The 13,190-nt window shown below is 43.9% G+C and overlaps 1 protein-coding gene across 1 annotated transcript in view; it reads left to right on the plus strand.

Moving 5' to 3' along the window:
- The first annotated feature begins 1,702 nt into the window (after nt 1-1,702).
- B4GALNT4 (beta-1,4-N-acetyl-galactosaminyltransferase 4) overlaps nt 1,703-13,190 on the plus strand; it is a 216,895-nt gene continuing 205,407 nt past the window's right edge. The window contains exon 1 of the mRNA XM_060770120.2: nt 1,703-1,923. Within this exon, the coding sequence (XP_060626103.2) occupies nt 1,773-1,923 (151 nt within the window). The 5' untranslated portion in view covers nt 1,703-1,772. The remainder of the gene's footprint in view (nt 1,924-13,190) is intronic.

A 13,190-nucleotide genomic window follows, 5' to 3' on the forward strand; every position in this document is an offset into this window, starting at 1 on the left:
ATTTTCTGCCAATTTTCTTTCCAATCAAATACATGTGTATATTTCATTTTCTTGTTCCTAATTCTTTCCCAGTCTTCTGGTCTAATTGTATGTCCTGGATCCACAACTTTTTCAATACATTGCAATGTTTTAGTGTTAAATTTGTAAATATAGTAATTACTACATAACGTTACAGTGTATTGAAGTGCTTTTTCTGTCGATTTGTTGTAAAACATGTTTCAGTGCTTCATTTGTAAAATCATAACGTAATTTGAAGTTTAACAAATACTCCTTCCTGATTATCCAACATTTTCGCTTATCCAAAGTTGATGTTGGATAAGCGAGACTCTACTGTATATTTGGAAGCACTTTGCACATTCAGGAGCAGATCCTGTTGCATTTCCTCAAGCGTTTCCCAGTTCGTGTTCTGCTCACCATGGATCTCAAGAAAGTTTGGCCCGAGAGTGGAGCCACCGTGGGTTGAGAAGCCTCGCAAGGCAAGGTGAAGCCACAGCCACTCTTTGGGCACACCCAGAGCGAGCCATTTGCGCGCCAGGAGTCGCGCGCCCAACCTGTGGCCAATTCCGTGGCATCCCATCGTGGAGCATCTTTGCTGCCTTCCCAGCAGACGAGGATCCGCTTGCATCTGTTGGGAAGGTACCATCTGCAAGGAAGGGAGGGGAGTCCAGGACCAGGGCAACACGACTTCTCCAAGAGGAAGCCTCCGTGTGTAGACCAAAGGGAGGCCCCTGCCCTGCAGCGCCGCAAGGCGGATCCATATGCAGGGGGAGGCCCTCCGAGGCGCCGCCGCGCGTGGGATCCCGGGGCGCGCCCCTTCCCGCGCCCCCTCCGCGGAGGAATGCGCCGGCTCGGCTCCCCAGGTGGATGTTTGTACGTTGGCGTGGAGATGAGCGCGGCTCGCAGCCCAGCCTGCCTTCGGTCTCCGCCCCCAAAGCCGCGGATTGGAGGGGAGGAGGAATCCGCGGCTCGGATTGGACCCGGCGAGGCTGTCGCTCCGGCCTGCCCCGTCCAAGCTGGGTTGCGCCGCAGCGAGGAGATGCTGCGAGGCGGAGCGGCGGCGATGGTGCTGCTGCGGGCAGAGCATCGGGACGGGCAGAGGCAGCAGAGGCAGCAGCGGGGGCCGGGGCTTGGCAGCCTCCGCCTGGCAGCGCTGAGGAAGTGGAGGAGGAGGAGCGGGGCCATGTAAAGCGCAGCAGCAGCAGCCGCCTCTCCGCCCCTCCATTCATTGCCTCGCCTCTCCTCTCCTCTCTTGGCTCCGGCGGGAAAGGGGCTGCAGAAGGGGCCAAGGGGGAGGCAGAGGATTGCCCGAACCGCCTCCGCTCGCGGCCCGCGGGGAGTCTCCCCGATGCCGCCTCCGCGCCGCCGCCGCCGCCGCTGCTTCTGTTGCCCGGGTGCCTTTGTTGTCCCTTCCCGCCGGGGGCTGGTGGCGGGAGGCGGCGGCCGGGCTCCTCCTCCTCCTCCTCCTCTGCTTCTCCGGGAGCAGCGCCCTTAGGGGCCCCCCTCAAGGCGCGGGAGAGCTCCCCTGCCTCTCCCCCCTCCCCTCCTCGTCCTCTGTCCTCGCCTCCGAAGTTTGCACGCCAGGCGGAGACGCCAAAGTTGCGGCAGGTGAGGGGCGGGCGAGCGGGCCCCATGAGCCCCAGGGGCCCGGGGTAGGCGCTCCTTCGCTTGCCCCCCTCCTCCTCCCCCCCCCAGATCTGCCTCCTTGCCCCCTTCTCCCGCTCGTCTCTCACCCCCCGGGGGCAAGGCGACCCCCCGGGAATGCAGCCTGGAGGATGCTGTGGTTCCCGGTGAAGAAGATCCGGAAGCAGTTCAAGCTGCTGCTCCTCCTGGTGCTGCTCACCTTCGCCGTCTGGTTCACCTACCTGCACATCAGCCTGGTGCGCCAAGGCAAGGCGCTGCGCCTCCACTTCGCCTCCGGACGCGGTAAGGAGAGCCCCCCCCCTCGCCCCTCACCCACCCACCCCGGGACCCGGCCTGCCCCTCCCCTCCGCTCCCCTTTGGGCTCTGAAGGCAAGCCCCGGGACACACCAAGTTGGCTCCGGAGTGATTGCAAGACGCCCCTTACTCAGATAGAATCCTAGAGTTGGAAGAGACCTCGTGGGCCATCCAGCCCAAGCCCTTGCCAAGAAGCAGGAAAATTGCATTCAAAGCACCCCCAACAGATAGCCATCCAGCCTCTGTTTAAAAGCTCCCACTACACTTTTTAAAGACAGGTCCTGGCTATGGGACCAGGTTGCAATACAACAGAGTGCTTGACCTGTATGTTTAGGGAAACAAAACAAACTTGCATGTCTCCATATTTACTCCATAGAATCCTAACGGTCAAAGAGATCCCCAGGGACACCCAGTCGACCTCTCTTCCATGCACAATCAAAGCACTCTTGACAGATGGCCATCCAGCCTCTGTTTAAAAACCTCCCAAGAAAGAGACTCCATGCTCCCAAGGTGAGGTGGCATATCCCATCTAGAGCTGCTCTTGCCATTAGGAGGTTCTTTCTAATGTTTAGGTGTGCACATTATTATACTTTTCATAGCAACAGAAAGTGCACTCCTCCCAAGCAGTTTCCAGAGATGTTTCCCGCCATTTAGGATATTTGGAGCAGTGGGGTGAGTTTTCTGGGCTGTATGGCCATGTTCCAGACTGACTCTTTGGAGTTGTATTTTTGCAATGTCTCCAAAGAGTTAATGTCAAAAACTCATGGCCAGAATCACTGTGTTGTTGTAAACTTTCCAGGCTGTATGGCCATGTTCCAGAAGCATTCTCTCCTGACATTTCACCCACATTCATGGTGGGCATTCTCAGAGGTTGTGAGGTCTGTTGGAAGCTAGGCAAGAGGGGTTTATATATCTGTGGAATGCCCAGGGTGGGAGAAAGAACTCTTGTGTGTTTGAGGCAAGTGTGAATGTTGCAGTTGGTGAATGGAGCAGCCTTCAGAGTACAGAGTCACCTTCTTAAGATTGGCAGCTCAAAATATAAATTCCTGAGAGCTCATACTTCGGTGTCAACCTCATCTAGAGAGTGGAATTTCCTTCTCCAAAAACATACAGGGAAGATGGTGACTCACCTTTCCAAAGTTTAGAATAAAAGTATTTTTCTCTCTTACCACTTGGTTTACGACAGAGGAGTGTTGTGGTCCTTTTGGCAGTCCCTGGTTTTAAAAGTTGGCATTGTAATAATTGAAGACAAAGTAGGAAAAGATGAGGAAAAAGAGGGGAGGATATTCTCACATGCTTGAAAGGGGCCTTTTGTGGATTCAAAGGTGGAGCCTTTGAGCTTTGTGGAAACTATGATCTATTTAGATGCTTCCTTTTGCTCTGTCTTCATGCTTTTGAGATTCTCTGCTGTAACATACAAAGGTGTGTTTGTGCAAAACACACACAGTTACTTGCAAACATGATTTGCAGTTACTTGAATGGATCCCGTTCAAGGATGACTGCCAAATGCTCTAGCCCGTTGCCAAGCCCTTGATCTCTTAAGGGGCTCACAGTTTTCCACTTGCTCTAAATCAAACCCCATTCTCTTTAGCCAAAGAGTTCCAGTTGGTCGCTGTGTAGCCTGCCCCAGTGGAAGTTCACACTGAACTAGGCACCACTGTGTTCAGTAGGATTTACTCCCAAGTAAAGTCACCTCAAGGCAGCTTGGCAAAGCTGTGGGTCCACAGAGCCATACCCACAGAAGAGTCTCTGTGCTGTTAGCTGGCTTCCAGAGCTCAGGTCAGGCACTTGGCTGTAATTGCCAACAAACTGTCCAAACCTTCCAGGTCTTTAGTCTTCGTAGTGGAGTGTTTGTAGCAGCAGCTCAATATTTCTTTAGAGCAGGGCTGTGTAATTATTTCTGCATCTGAGTGCACAGAGCCCCCACTGTAGATGTCGGAGAAAGAATTTCAAAGCACACAGAAAACCCAGCACTTCGAGCCTGGGCAGTTGCTGAGTTATTCACAGGCTTGTTAAAAGCATCCTTCTTGCTAACACAGCAACAACTTGTTCGCTCTTTATTTCACTGGAATCTTGTGAGTGGCTCTTGTATAGATCGAGGAGGCAGGAGGGTAGAGCACTTCCTTTATGTGCTGGTTGCTGTGTAACGGTTTATATGGAGCAACGTGGAAGGAACAGCAGAAGACCAAAAAATTAAAATTATGGAATGGATAGGAGAACACATCATAAATACTTTTAAAGCATAGCATTTACATTTTGAGGAAAAGAGGCAAGCACCTGATAATTAGGTATGCACAATAAATGTGAATATAGATTTTTTCTAACAAGGATCCCTGGGGGGGGGGGTCATGAGGGGGTTTCTGAGGGGTCACCAAAGATCATCAGAAAGCATATATTTCTGATGGTCTTAGGAACCCCTTTGGCAGAGAAGGCTGAAGATCTTTCCACCTGTCCTTCTCTTCCTTTTTGGAAACAGACGACAAATCCTCCCACCAAAAGCCCTCCTCCGCTATCAGCCAAGGGGAGGGCTGTTTCTGAGACTCCAAGAGTGTAGGAGAAATCAGGTGTGCTTGGTGCATGGCGGCATGGTGCACATGTGCAGGTGAGGGAGAGCGTGCAATGCTGGAGGGAGGCTCATGCCAGTGATTCCCTTCAAGACATAGGGGAAGTTTGGTCTAATTCTAACATTGCTGGGGTTCAGAATGCTCTTTGATTGTAGGTGAACTATAAATCCCAGCAATATGGGATTCAGTATGGGGGTTCTGTGTGGGAAGTTTGCCCCAATTCTGTTGTTGGTGGGGTTCAGAATGTTATTTCATTGTAGGTGAACTATAAATCCCAGTAACTACAACTCTCAAATGTCAATGTCCCCCAAATTCAATCTGTGTCCATATTTGGGCTTATGGAACATTAGTGCCAAGTTTGGTCCAGATCCATCATTGTTTGAGTCCACAGTGCTCTCTGGATGTAAGTGAACAACAACTCCAAAACTCAAGGTCAATTCCCACCAAACCTTTCCAGTTTTTTTTCTGTTGGTCATGGGAGTTCTGTGTGCCAAGATTGGTTCAATTCCATCATTGGTAGAGTTCAGAATGCTCTTTGATTGAAGGTGAACTATAAATCTCAGCAACTACAACTTCCAAATGATGAAATCAACCCCCCCTCCCCCAACCCCACCAGTATTCAAATTTGGGCATATCAGGTATTTGTGCTGAATTTGGTCCAGTGAATAAAAATACATCCTGCATATCATACATTTACATTACAATTCATAACAGTAGCAGAATTACAGTTCGGGAGTAGCAATGAAAATAATTTTATGTTTGTGGATCCCCACAACACGAAGTACTTGTATTAAGGGGTTGTGACATTAGGAATGTTGAGAACCTTTGATTTAGAGCCACAGACAAGTGGTAAATTGGTACTGTTTTAAGTCTTATTCTGAGATTGTTGTTTTGACTGAGCTAGCCTTTTAGAGTAGGGCTTTGCATGGTTAGATATATAGAATCATCCCTTTGAAAACAAAATCTTCTGAAACAGTAGTTTCATGCTTGGATGAGAAACCAAGAGAACAAGAAACATGTTTTAATGCTGAAGAAAGAACATCCAGGTTTAAAGTGGCCTCATGGCATAAATAAAGCAAGGACAAGTGAAAGGTGGCCTAGGTTCAGGCTGTGGGAGAGGGTATAGATATTGCGATCAGGGTCTGTCCAATACAGAAATGGTTACAAATACTTCAAGCAATGACTGTGACTTGGTAACATTTAATTTGGTTTTTCTTTTCCTTCTGCTGGTGAAACGTCCAAACAATGTTTACATCACTGTGATTCAGAGGTAAATCAAGTCTATCAGATTCTGAGCTTCTGAGAATTTGGTATAAGATATTGAACTCTTTGATAATAACATCTTATCACCATCGTTTAAACATACAAATACTTGTGTAACGTAGTCAAAAGAAAAGTGAGTGTCTAAAACGGTTACTGCTAATTAGTACTCAGCTTAAGTGAGAATGTGTGAGTATATAAAAAACTGCTTTTTCTCCTAGGAGGCTTGAGTCTAAGAAGATTTTAGAAGTAGAAGGTAGTAGGTTTTAAACACTGAACCTATTCTAGAGATGAAACTGTTCTTGGGAATGGACCAAAATTCTCTACAAAATGTTTATTGAGCATGCTAGTGAATTAATGTTTGTTTGACCTTGGATTCAAGTTATAAATGTGTGGACCATTTAAAATATGTTTGGACAATTTTTAAAAAGAGCCTTTTTGAACTACTATTGCTAGATGCTTGGAAGCCCTTCTCTTTTGGGTTTGTATGGATGGCTGAAGTAGCTACAGAATTATTCTGTGTCACAGATATGAGAGCAACTCAGTTTAGTTATGGTGTTTCCTAACCCAACTAGAATGGCTCAATATTGTTAAGGTGTTGTATAGCGTTGTGTCTTCAAAAATGGTTCACTGATGGAAAGGATGCCTAATCTGGCAATAGACCTGCTCTTGGATCCTGGGTTCCTCATAGAAAAAGTGTTTTGGTACCCTTGTAGATTAATTACATTGGGAACTGGATAGAATGAGGGTGACCCAATTGGTCTTAGTAGTTTATTTTTTTCTGAATGAGCTTCCCCACATCTTAACTCTTCTAGATAACTCCTTCTCCTAGGGCCCTTCCATACAGCCATATAACCCAGAATATCAAGGCAGAAAATCCCACAATATCCACTTTTAACTGGGATATCTGAATCCACACTGCCCTAAATTCCAGTTCAAAGCAGATAATGTGGGATTTTATTCAGCTGTGTGGAAGGGGCCTTAGTCTTGTCAATATCTAATGGTATCAATCATGACTGGACCCAGTATGTTTATGGACTGAATCAAAAGTCCTGGCCTTACTTTTTTAGGGATGGACAACTTATAGGAGCAGACATGCATTAGCCCTCCTGAGTTCATGGAATTCCTGTTACTACCAAGCAAATTCATTTTGGTGAGTTGGTAACGACACCTCCTGAGTTCAGTTCTATCCCTTCAGCAATTTATATTTAACATTAGATACATGGATAATGTGTGGCTTCTTTTCAAGGTGAATTTTAATTCCAGGGACCTTCTGGGAATGCAAATCATCTTCAAATCAAGGTGTATGCTAAAAATAAATTACAATTTATTTATTTATTTATTTATTTATTGCATTTTTATTCTGCCTTTTTCAGCCCGAAGGTGACTCAGGGTGGCATACAGACTGGCAACAATTAAATGGCACAGCATACATACATACATATCAGTTAAAAAACAGTTAAAATCACATAATAAAATCCATATAAAATAACTTAAAACTATAATAATCAATGTCTTTTGCTGCATATCCAGACAATATTTTACTGTGTACCCAGACATTTCAAGGAATGGTAGAAAATTGAGGGAAGCAAAAACTTGGAATAAGGGCAGTGCTGGCCACATATCACTTACATTCTTCCAAGTTGACTTGGGACCTCATTTCTTGAAGGGCTGTCTTTACATTCCTATTGTTAAGATCTGTTTTGAAGAGCTCTATTTATTATCTTACATTGAGACCAAGGGGAATGATTTGCACTGGAAAGGGGTTTTCTTCACGGGTAGCCCCAAAGCTTTGGAATTCTCTTCCAGTTGACCTACACCGTAATGTTTCAGCTGCTGCATTTAGATTGGTCAGCATGAGCACATGTCATTTATGCCTTGATTCTCCCAGGTTCTGAAACTCTCATTTGGAGGACATAGCCATGAAAAGTGGCTTAAAATAATTGTAAGTAAAGAAACAAATCAGTGATGCCACAAAACCTGTCTGAGTTGAAGCATCAATGCATCATCTTAAGTAAACAGCAACGTGACAGCAATGCCATGAGTTACACTGGCATTTGTGCTCCTGCACATAATTTTGTAATGTTGTGAGCCACATGAAGGATTGAGTCATTAGACTACTATGTTAAGTGCTTGAGGTGGAAAAAAGTATGTCTTTCATGTATTGTTACAAGTGCAGAGAGATAAAATGAGATCTATTTAAAGAAAAATACACATTACTCCATGGAAGCATCTTAAATGTCCACTTCTTTCGTTCTTTATCAAAAGTATACAGGTTCAGGAGTTTGTCTTCAGATAGTAGGTGTGCTCACACTTGTAAGCTTGTGGAATTATGGTTGCAGTAGTGAAGAGGAAGAGGAGGTCGAACAGGATGGGGCTGGCCTTGTGTCTGCTCACTTGCAGCTGGGCTATAGGTATTTGTCAGGTGCCTAACTATTGATATGAATGATTTCTGCCTGAAGTTACCATTAAGTCACTCTGGAGGACTAGAAAATTGGTGCTGTCAGCTTTGGTGCTGTCACTGCCACTGGTTTTTCAATTGCCAGGAAGAAGTGTTTCATTCTGTTTTTCCAGCTATAGATATAAAGCAAACGAACCTGTCTTGGTGTGGTATGGGTATTGTGAGAAGGAAATAGGAACTCTTTGCATATATTATGTGCGCAAGAGCACAATGTTCTACTTTTCTAATGAACTATCATCTCAGTTTCTAGATGAAGTGTAAATTACAGACCAGAATAGCATGCAACCCAACCTAAAGTCAAAGTTATCAGCTTGATCATTTTGATGATCTTGTTACAGTTCCTTGCTGGGTCTACAAACTTTGTAACCTTCAAATCCACACAGTAAAGACATGGGTGAAAATAATCCTTTTCGGAATATGCAGAGGAGATGACCAATTGCTTGGGCACATTCAAACCTTCCCTTTCTTATCACTCATAAGAATGTTTTCATGGATTTTTTAAAATAATTTGTGACATAAAGTCTTGAACCACCTATGTTTCAGCCAAGATATGGAAGTTCATCTCCTCATACCTTCTCCCACTCTTTTTGCACATACTGGTACTGCTAGAGCTACTAAGATCTAGTTCTAATTGTGGATCATTAAATTGAAGGACCTATGTGTCTGGACAGTATGACATCAGGCTTCAGCTAAAGGTGTAGGAGACTGAATTTTTTTTTTCATACAAACAATTCCCTTTGCATAGAAATAGGAAGCATCAAGGAGATACGTGAGCCCCTGGTGGTGCAATGGGTTAAACCCTTGTGCCGTCAGGACTGCTGATCAACAGGTTAGTGGTTTGAATCCAGGGAGAGTGGGTTGAGCTCCTTCTGTCAGCTCCAGCTCCCCATGAGAGAAGCCTCCTACAAGGATGGTAAAACATCAGACATCTGGGTGTCCCCTGAGCAATGTCCTTGCAGACAGCCAATTATCTCACACTGGAAGCAACTTGCAGTTTCTCAAGTTGCTCCTAACATGAAAAAAGGAGATACGTGGAGCTGCTAAAGACTCCACATATTTCTGCATACTTCGACACAAAAACGAGCTTGTGGTTGAAGAAGTTTGATTACATTAGTTGCATTCTGGCTATGTTTTTTATTTTATGTTTTTAATGTGCTTTTGCTGCATTTGTTTTTATATTATGTTTTAAAGATTTTTTAAAACATAGCATGCTTTTTAATTAAGCTTAACAAGTTATTTTATTATTGGTAGGTTTCCTATGCATGCTGTTTAGCAAAATGGTAGGTTAAAATAGTAAAATAAATTGAGGGATGGAGGGAGAAGAGACATTCAGTCACATGAGCTCCCATTTGCCATTAGAAGTCATACAGCACTGGCACTTTGGCAGTCCTTCAGTGACAACCAAGTACAAGTCAAAAATCTAATTTACAGTCCTTTTGCTCATGGTGGGCCTTTAAATGCGAGGCAGTGTAGTCAGCATTCTCTTCCTCCTTTCCACTGAGCTAGAGGTGAGTAAGCACCATCCGCTGAACCTATTAGTCACGTCTTCATCTTGACTGATAGAGCAGACAGTGACATCTGTTTTGAAACAGCTTACTTGGTGGCGGTCAGCAAAGACTTGCCTTTTGAATCTTACTGTCAGCTCTGTGTTAGCTCTCAGACATGTCTGTAGTACCCATATGGGACCTTCTCTGTGTAGCATTTGGCTTGTTTGTTGAAAAACATTCTGCAGTGGTCTGCATCATTGATACCAGTGGGTTCAGTGGGTGTTGTGGCTTGTGCTGTGCTGATACTGAAAGTAGGATGTGGATAATGAAATGTCTGTGCGTGCAGGCAGTCCCATCACATCCTGCTCTCACGCATGCAAAAATTCAGAAGAAAGCCGCTGAGAAAAGCTTGCCATGAGAGACATGCTTAGTAAGATCTGAGGCCTGTCTTCCTAATCTGGCAGCTGATATACATTATAAAAAACCCAAAGGCAGTCCCTTTAGGGGAAAGAAAACACCAGAGTCTGATTCAGCTTCATGATAACTGCAGCTGCATGAACCACGGTTACACAGCTGCAGGTTGCTAGTGTGGGGAGCTTCCCCTTTCACATAAAAGCACTTTGGTGGTGGAGTGAAGTGACTTCATCTTATTATTTCTGTATTTGTCATTTTTATTGTGGCACTAATTATGCCTCTGACAAAAAATAATAATAAAATGGAAAGCACCATCTTTAAAATAAAAGGAAGGCACCTCTGTGTGTGTGTTTGCATAATGCCTAGCCGTTTTGAGTCTCCTGCAGGAGAGATAAAGTGGGATATTAATATTATTATTATTATTATTAATAATAATAATTAATACTCCTTACTTCACAATCATGTTAAAAAACAAAGTATGGATTGTTGATGTTGCAATCCCAGGTGATAGCAGGATTGAAGAGAAACAACTGGAAAAGTTGACACGATACGAGAACTTAAAGAGTGAACTGCAAAGACTCTGGCACAAGCCAGTAAAGGTGGTTCTAGCGGTGATCGGCACACTGGGTGCAATGCCTAAAGACCTTGGCCTGCACTTAAACACAATCGGCGCTGACAAAATTACCATCTGCCAGCTGCAAAAGGCCACTTTACTGGGATCTGCACGTATTATTCGCTGATACATCACACAGTCCTAGACACTTGGAAAGTGTCCGACGTGTGATCCAACAGCCAGCAGAGTGATCTTGTTTGCTGTGGACTCATCTTGTTGTATTTCAAATAATAATAACATGAAAGTAGGTATATAAGGAATTATGATAACAACAACAATAATAATACAATTATGTGAAAACAGTTACAGTATTGTCAGCCATATCCACTGGGGATGCATTCCTGAACTTACTGTGGAAACTGAAGACCTATTGATATGAATGATTTCTGCTTGAAGTTACCATTAAGTCAGCCCAGAGGACTAGAAAATTCCCAGAGAGTTATCCTTTTAGGAATTTGCTAGTTCCTCCAAATTGACTCTATGGTAACTTCTGGTTGATGCATACCATAGAATTACTTGGAGGACTTAGAAAATGTATAGAGAGGACATATTGTGGTGAGATGAAACTGAATACCGGTCTCACAGGTCCAGGAGTTATACTGTGTATGAAAAGACAACATTCCAACATAACATATAGTTAAAATTCTGAACTCAAAACTGGATGTTACTTTGAGCTACCACATGCAGATATATAAACAGAAAAATCTTTACATTCACTCATACTGCAATATTATTGGTGCATGTCTTGTATTGGGGGTGGGCAGGCTACTTCAGTAGTAGTGCAGGGCTCTGTGTCCAGGTGAAAACTGTGTGTATTCAAGATTATTAACCCTGGATTGCGTGACCTAAACATGGCCTGTTGCACTTGTGAGAGGTGGGGGTGATGGAATAAAGGCCTTCATACTTATGCATCTCTACCTCTACTCTGTTTGAAAATGGTGATGTAGTAGGTGGTTTCCTAATATGAAAAAGTTTTTTTTATCATGTCAGAAGCGACTTGAGAAATTGCAAGTCACTTCTGGTGTGAGAGAATCGGCTGTCTGCAAGGACGTTGCCCAGGGGATGACCGGATGTTTTACCATTCTTGTGGGAATCTTCTCTCATGTCTCCACAAGGGAACCTGGAGCTGACAGATGGGAGATCACCCCGTCTTGTGTGTTTGAACCGCCAACCTTCAGGTCAGCAATTCAGCTGGCACAAGGGCTTAACCCATTGCATCACTGTGGCTCCTTATATGAAAAGGGGGCGAGTATGGGAGGCTGATGTGTATGGGTGACATATTCCTTATAACTTCAGTGGCTGAAAATGAAATGAGGATGTTGTTCAGTTTTCTTTATCTGTTTTCAGATACTAGGATCTGAGAAGATTAAGACTACACAATATCTGTTTCTTCTTGATTTCTGTCTATAGATACTGCTTATATAGGGAAGTGATTGAGCAAATAATAGAAAAATATGGGGATCATAGTTGTGGTTATTATCTAAATATTGACTATTTTGATATATTGGCAGATGTGCCTTGGAGATCTCAGAGATTGTATTTGTGAACAGTTAGGACAATATATTTACTATGTAAAGGTCAGCATATGTGGTGAAAGTCCAAAGTAACTAATACACACACAAAGGTCACAATTCTAAGAATCTGTTTATCACCATATAAGAAAATGGAATAATTTTGTTTTCTTCACATATATGCCTTAACACTTCTAGGCCATGAAAAACACTTGCCTTTTTCTAAGATTAAGGGCTTGGAAGATGATACGGGAAAAACTTTTGCTCAGAAATGAGAAGTTAGTAGTATTTTACATAGCTTTCCAAAAGCTGTAAAAGTTGCTGCCTGTGTAGCTTTGATTCTTCAGTCTCCTAATAGAAATGTAAGGAGAAATGTCTTTCTTTCTCAGAGAGAGAGGTTTAGATGAACTCCATTACGGTGGAAGGAAAATGAGTATTAAATCTTGACAAAGACAGATTTGTCAACTGGAGTGCCCCTCTGGGAATCTGATTTATGCAAGTATAAATATCTTTGTTACAATGATGGCTGTCATGTGGATTCTTCAAGCAGGTCGGAATGGCATCTGTTGTTGCTCCCCAGGGGTGCTGGCACTGAAATAGTTTGTGCTTTCTGTTCCATCCAAATGACTGCAGGAGCTGTAGTGTACAGGCCTATTCTGGAATGGTTGACCCAAGAAGAATGAACTGTTGACATTGACAAGTGGAATGAAATGCTGTCTTCTACTATAACTGATTGAATGTTGTTTATTTTCATTTTTGTTGATTTAGACTAATTTCTGTTGTATATTCTATGTGTTTTGTTCTGCACTGCTGTTGTCTTGTAAGCCGTCCCGAGTCCCTCCAGGGAGATGGGGCAGGATATAAATAAAGTTATTCATCATCATCGTCACCATCACCACCTTTGTCATGCAGATGTGGCCCTCAGAGCCAAAGCTGTTGGCTGTA

This window comes from Anolis sagrei, chromosome 1 (genome assembly GCF_037176765.1).
Source record: "Anolis sagrei isolate rAnoSag1 chromosome 1, rAnoSag1.mat, whole genome shotgun sequence".
Taxonomy (NCBI): domain Eukaryota; kingdom Metazoa; phylum Chordata; class Lepidosauria; order Squamata; family Dactyloidae; genus Anolis; species Anolis sagrei.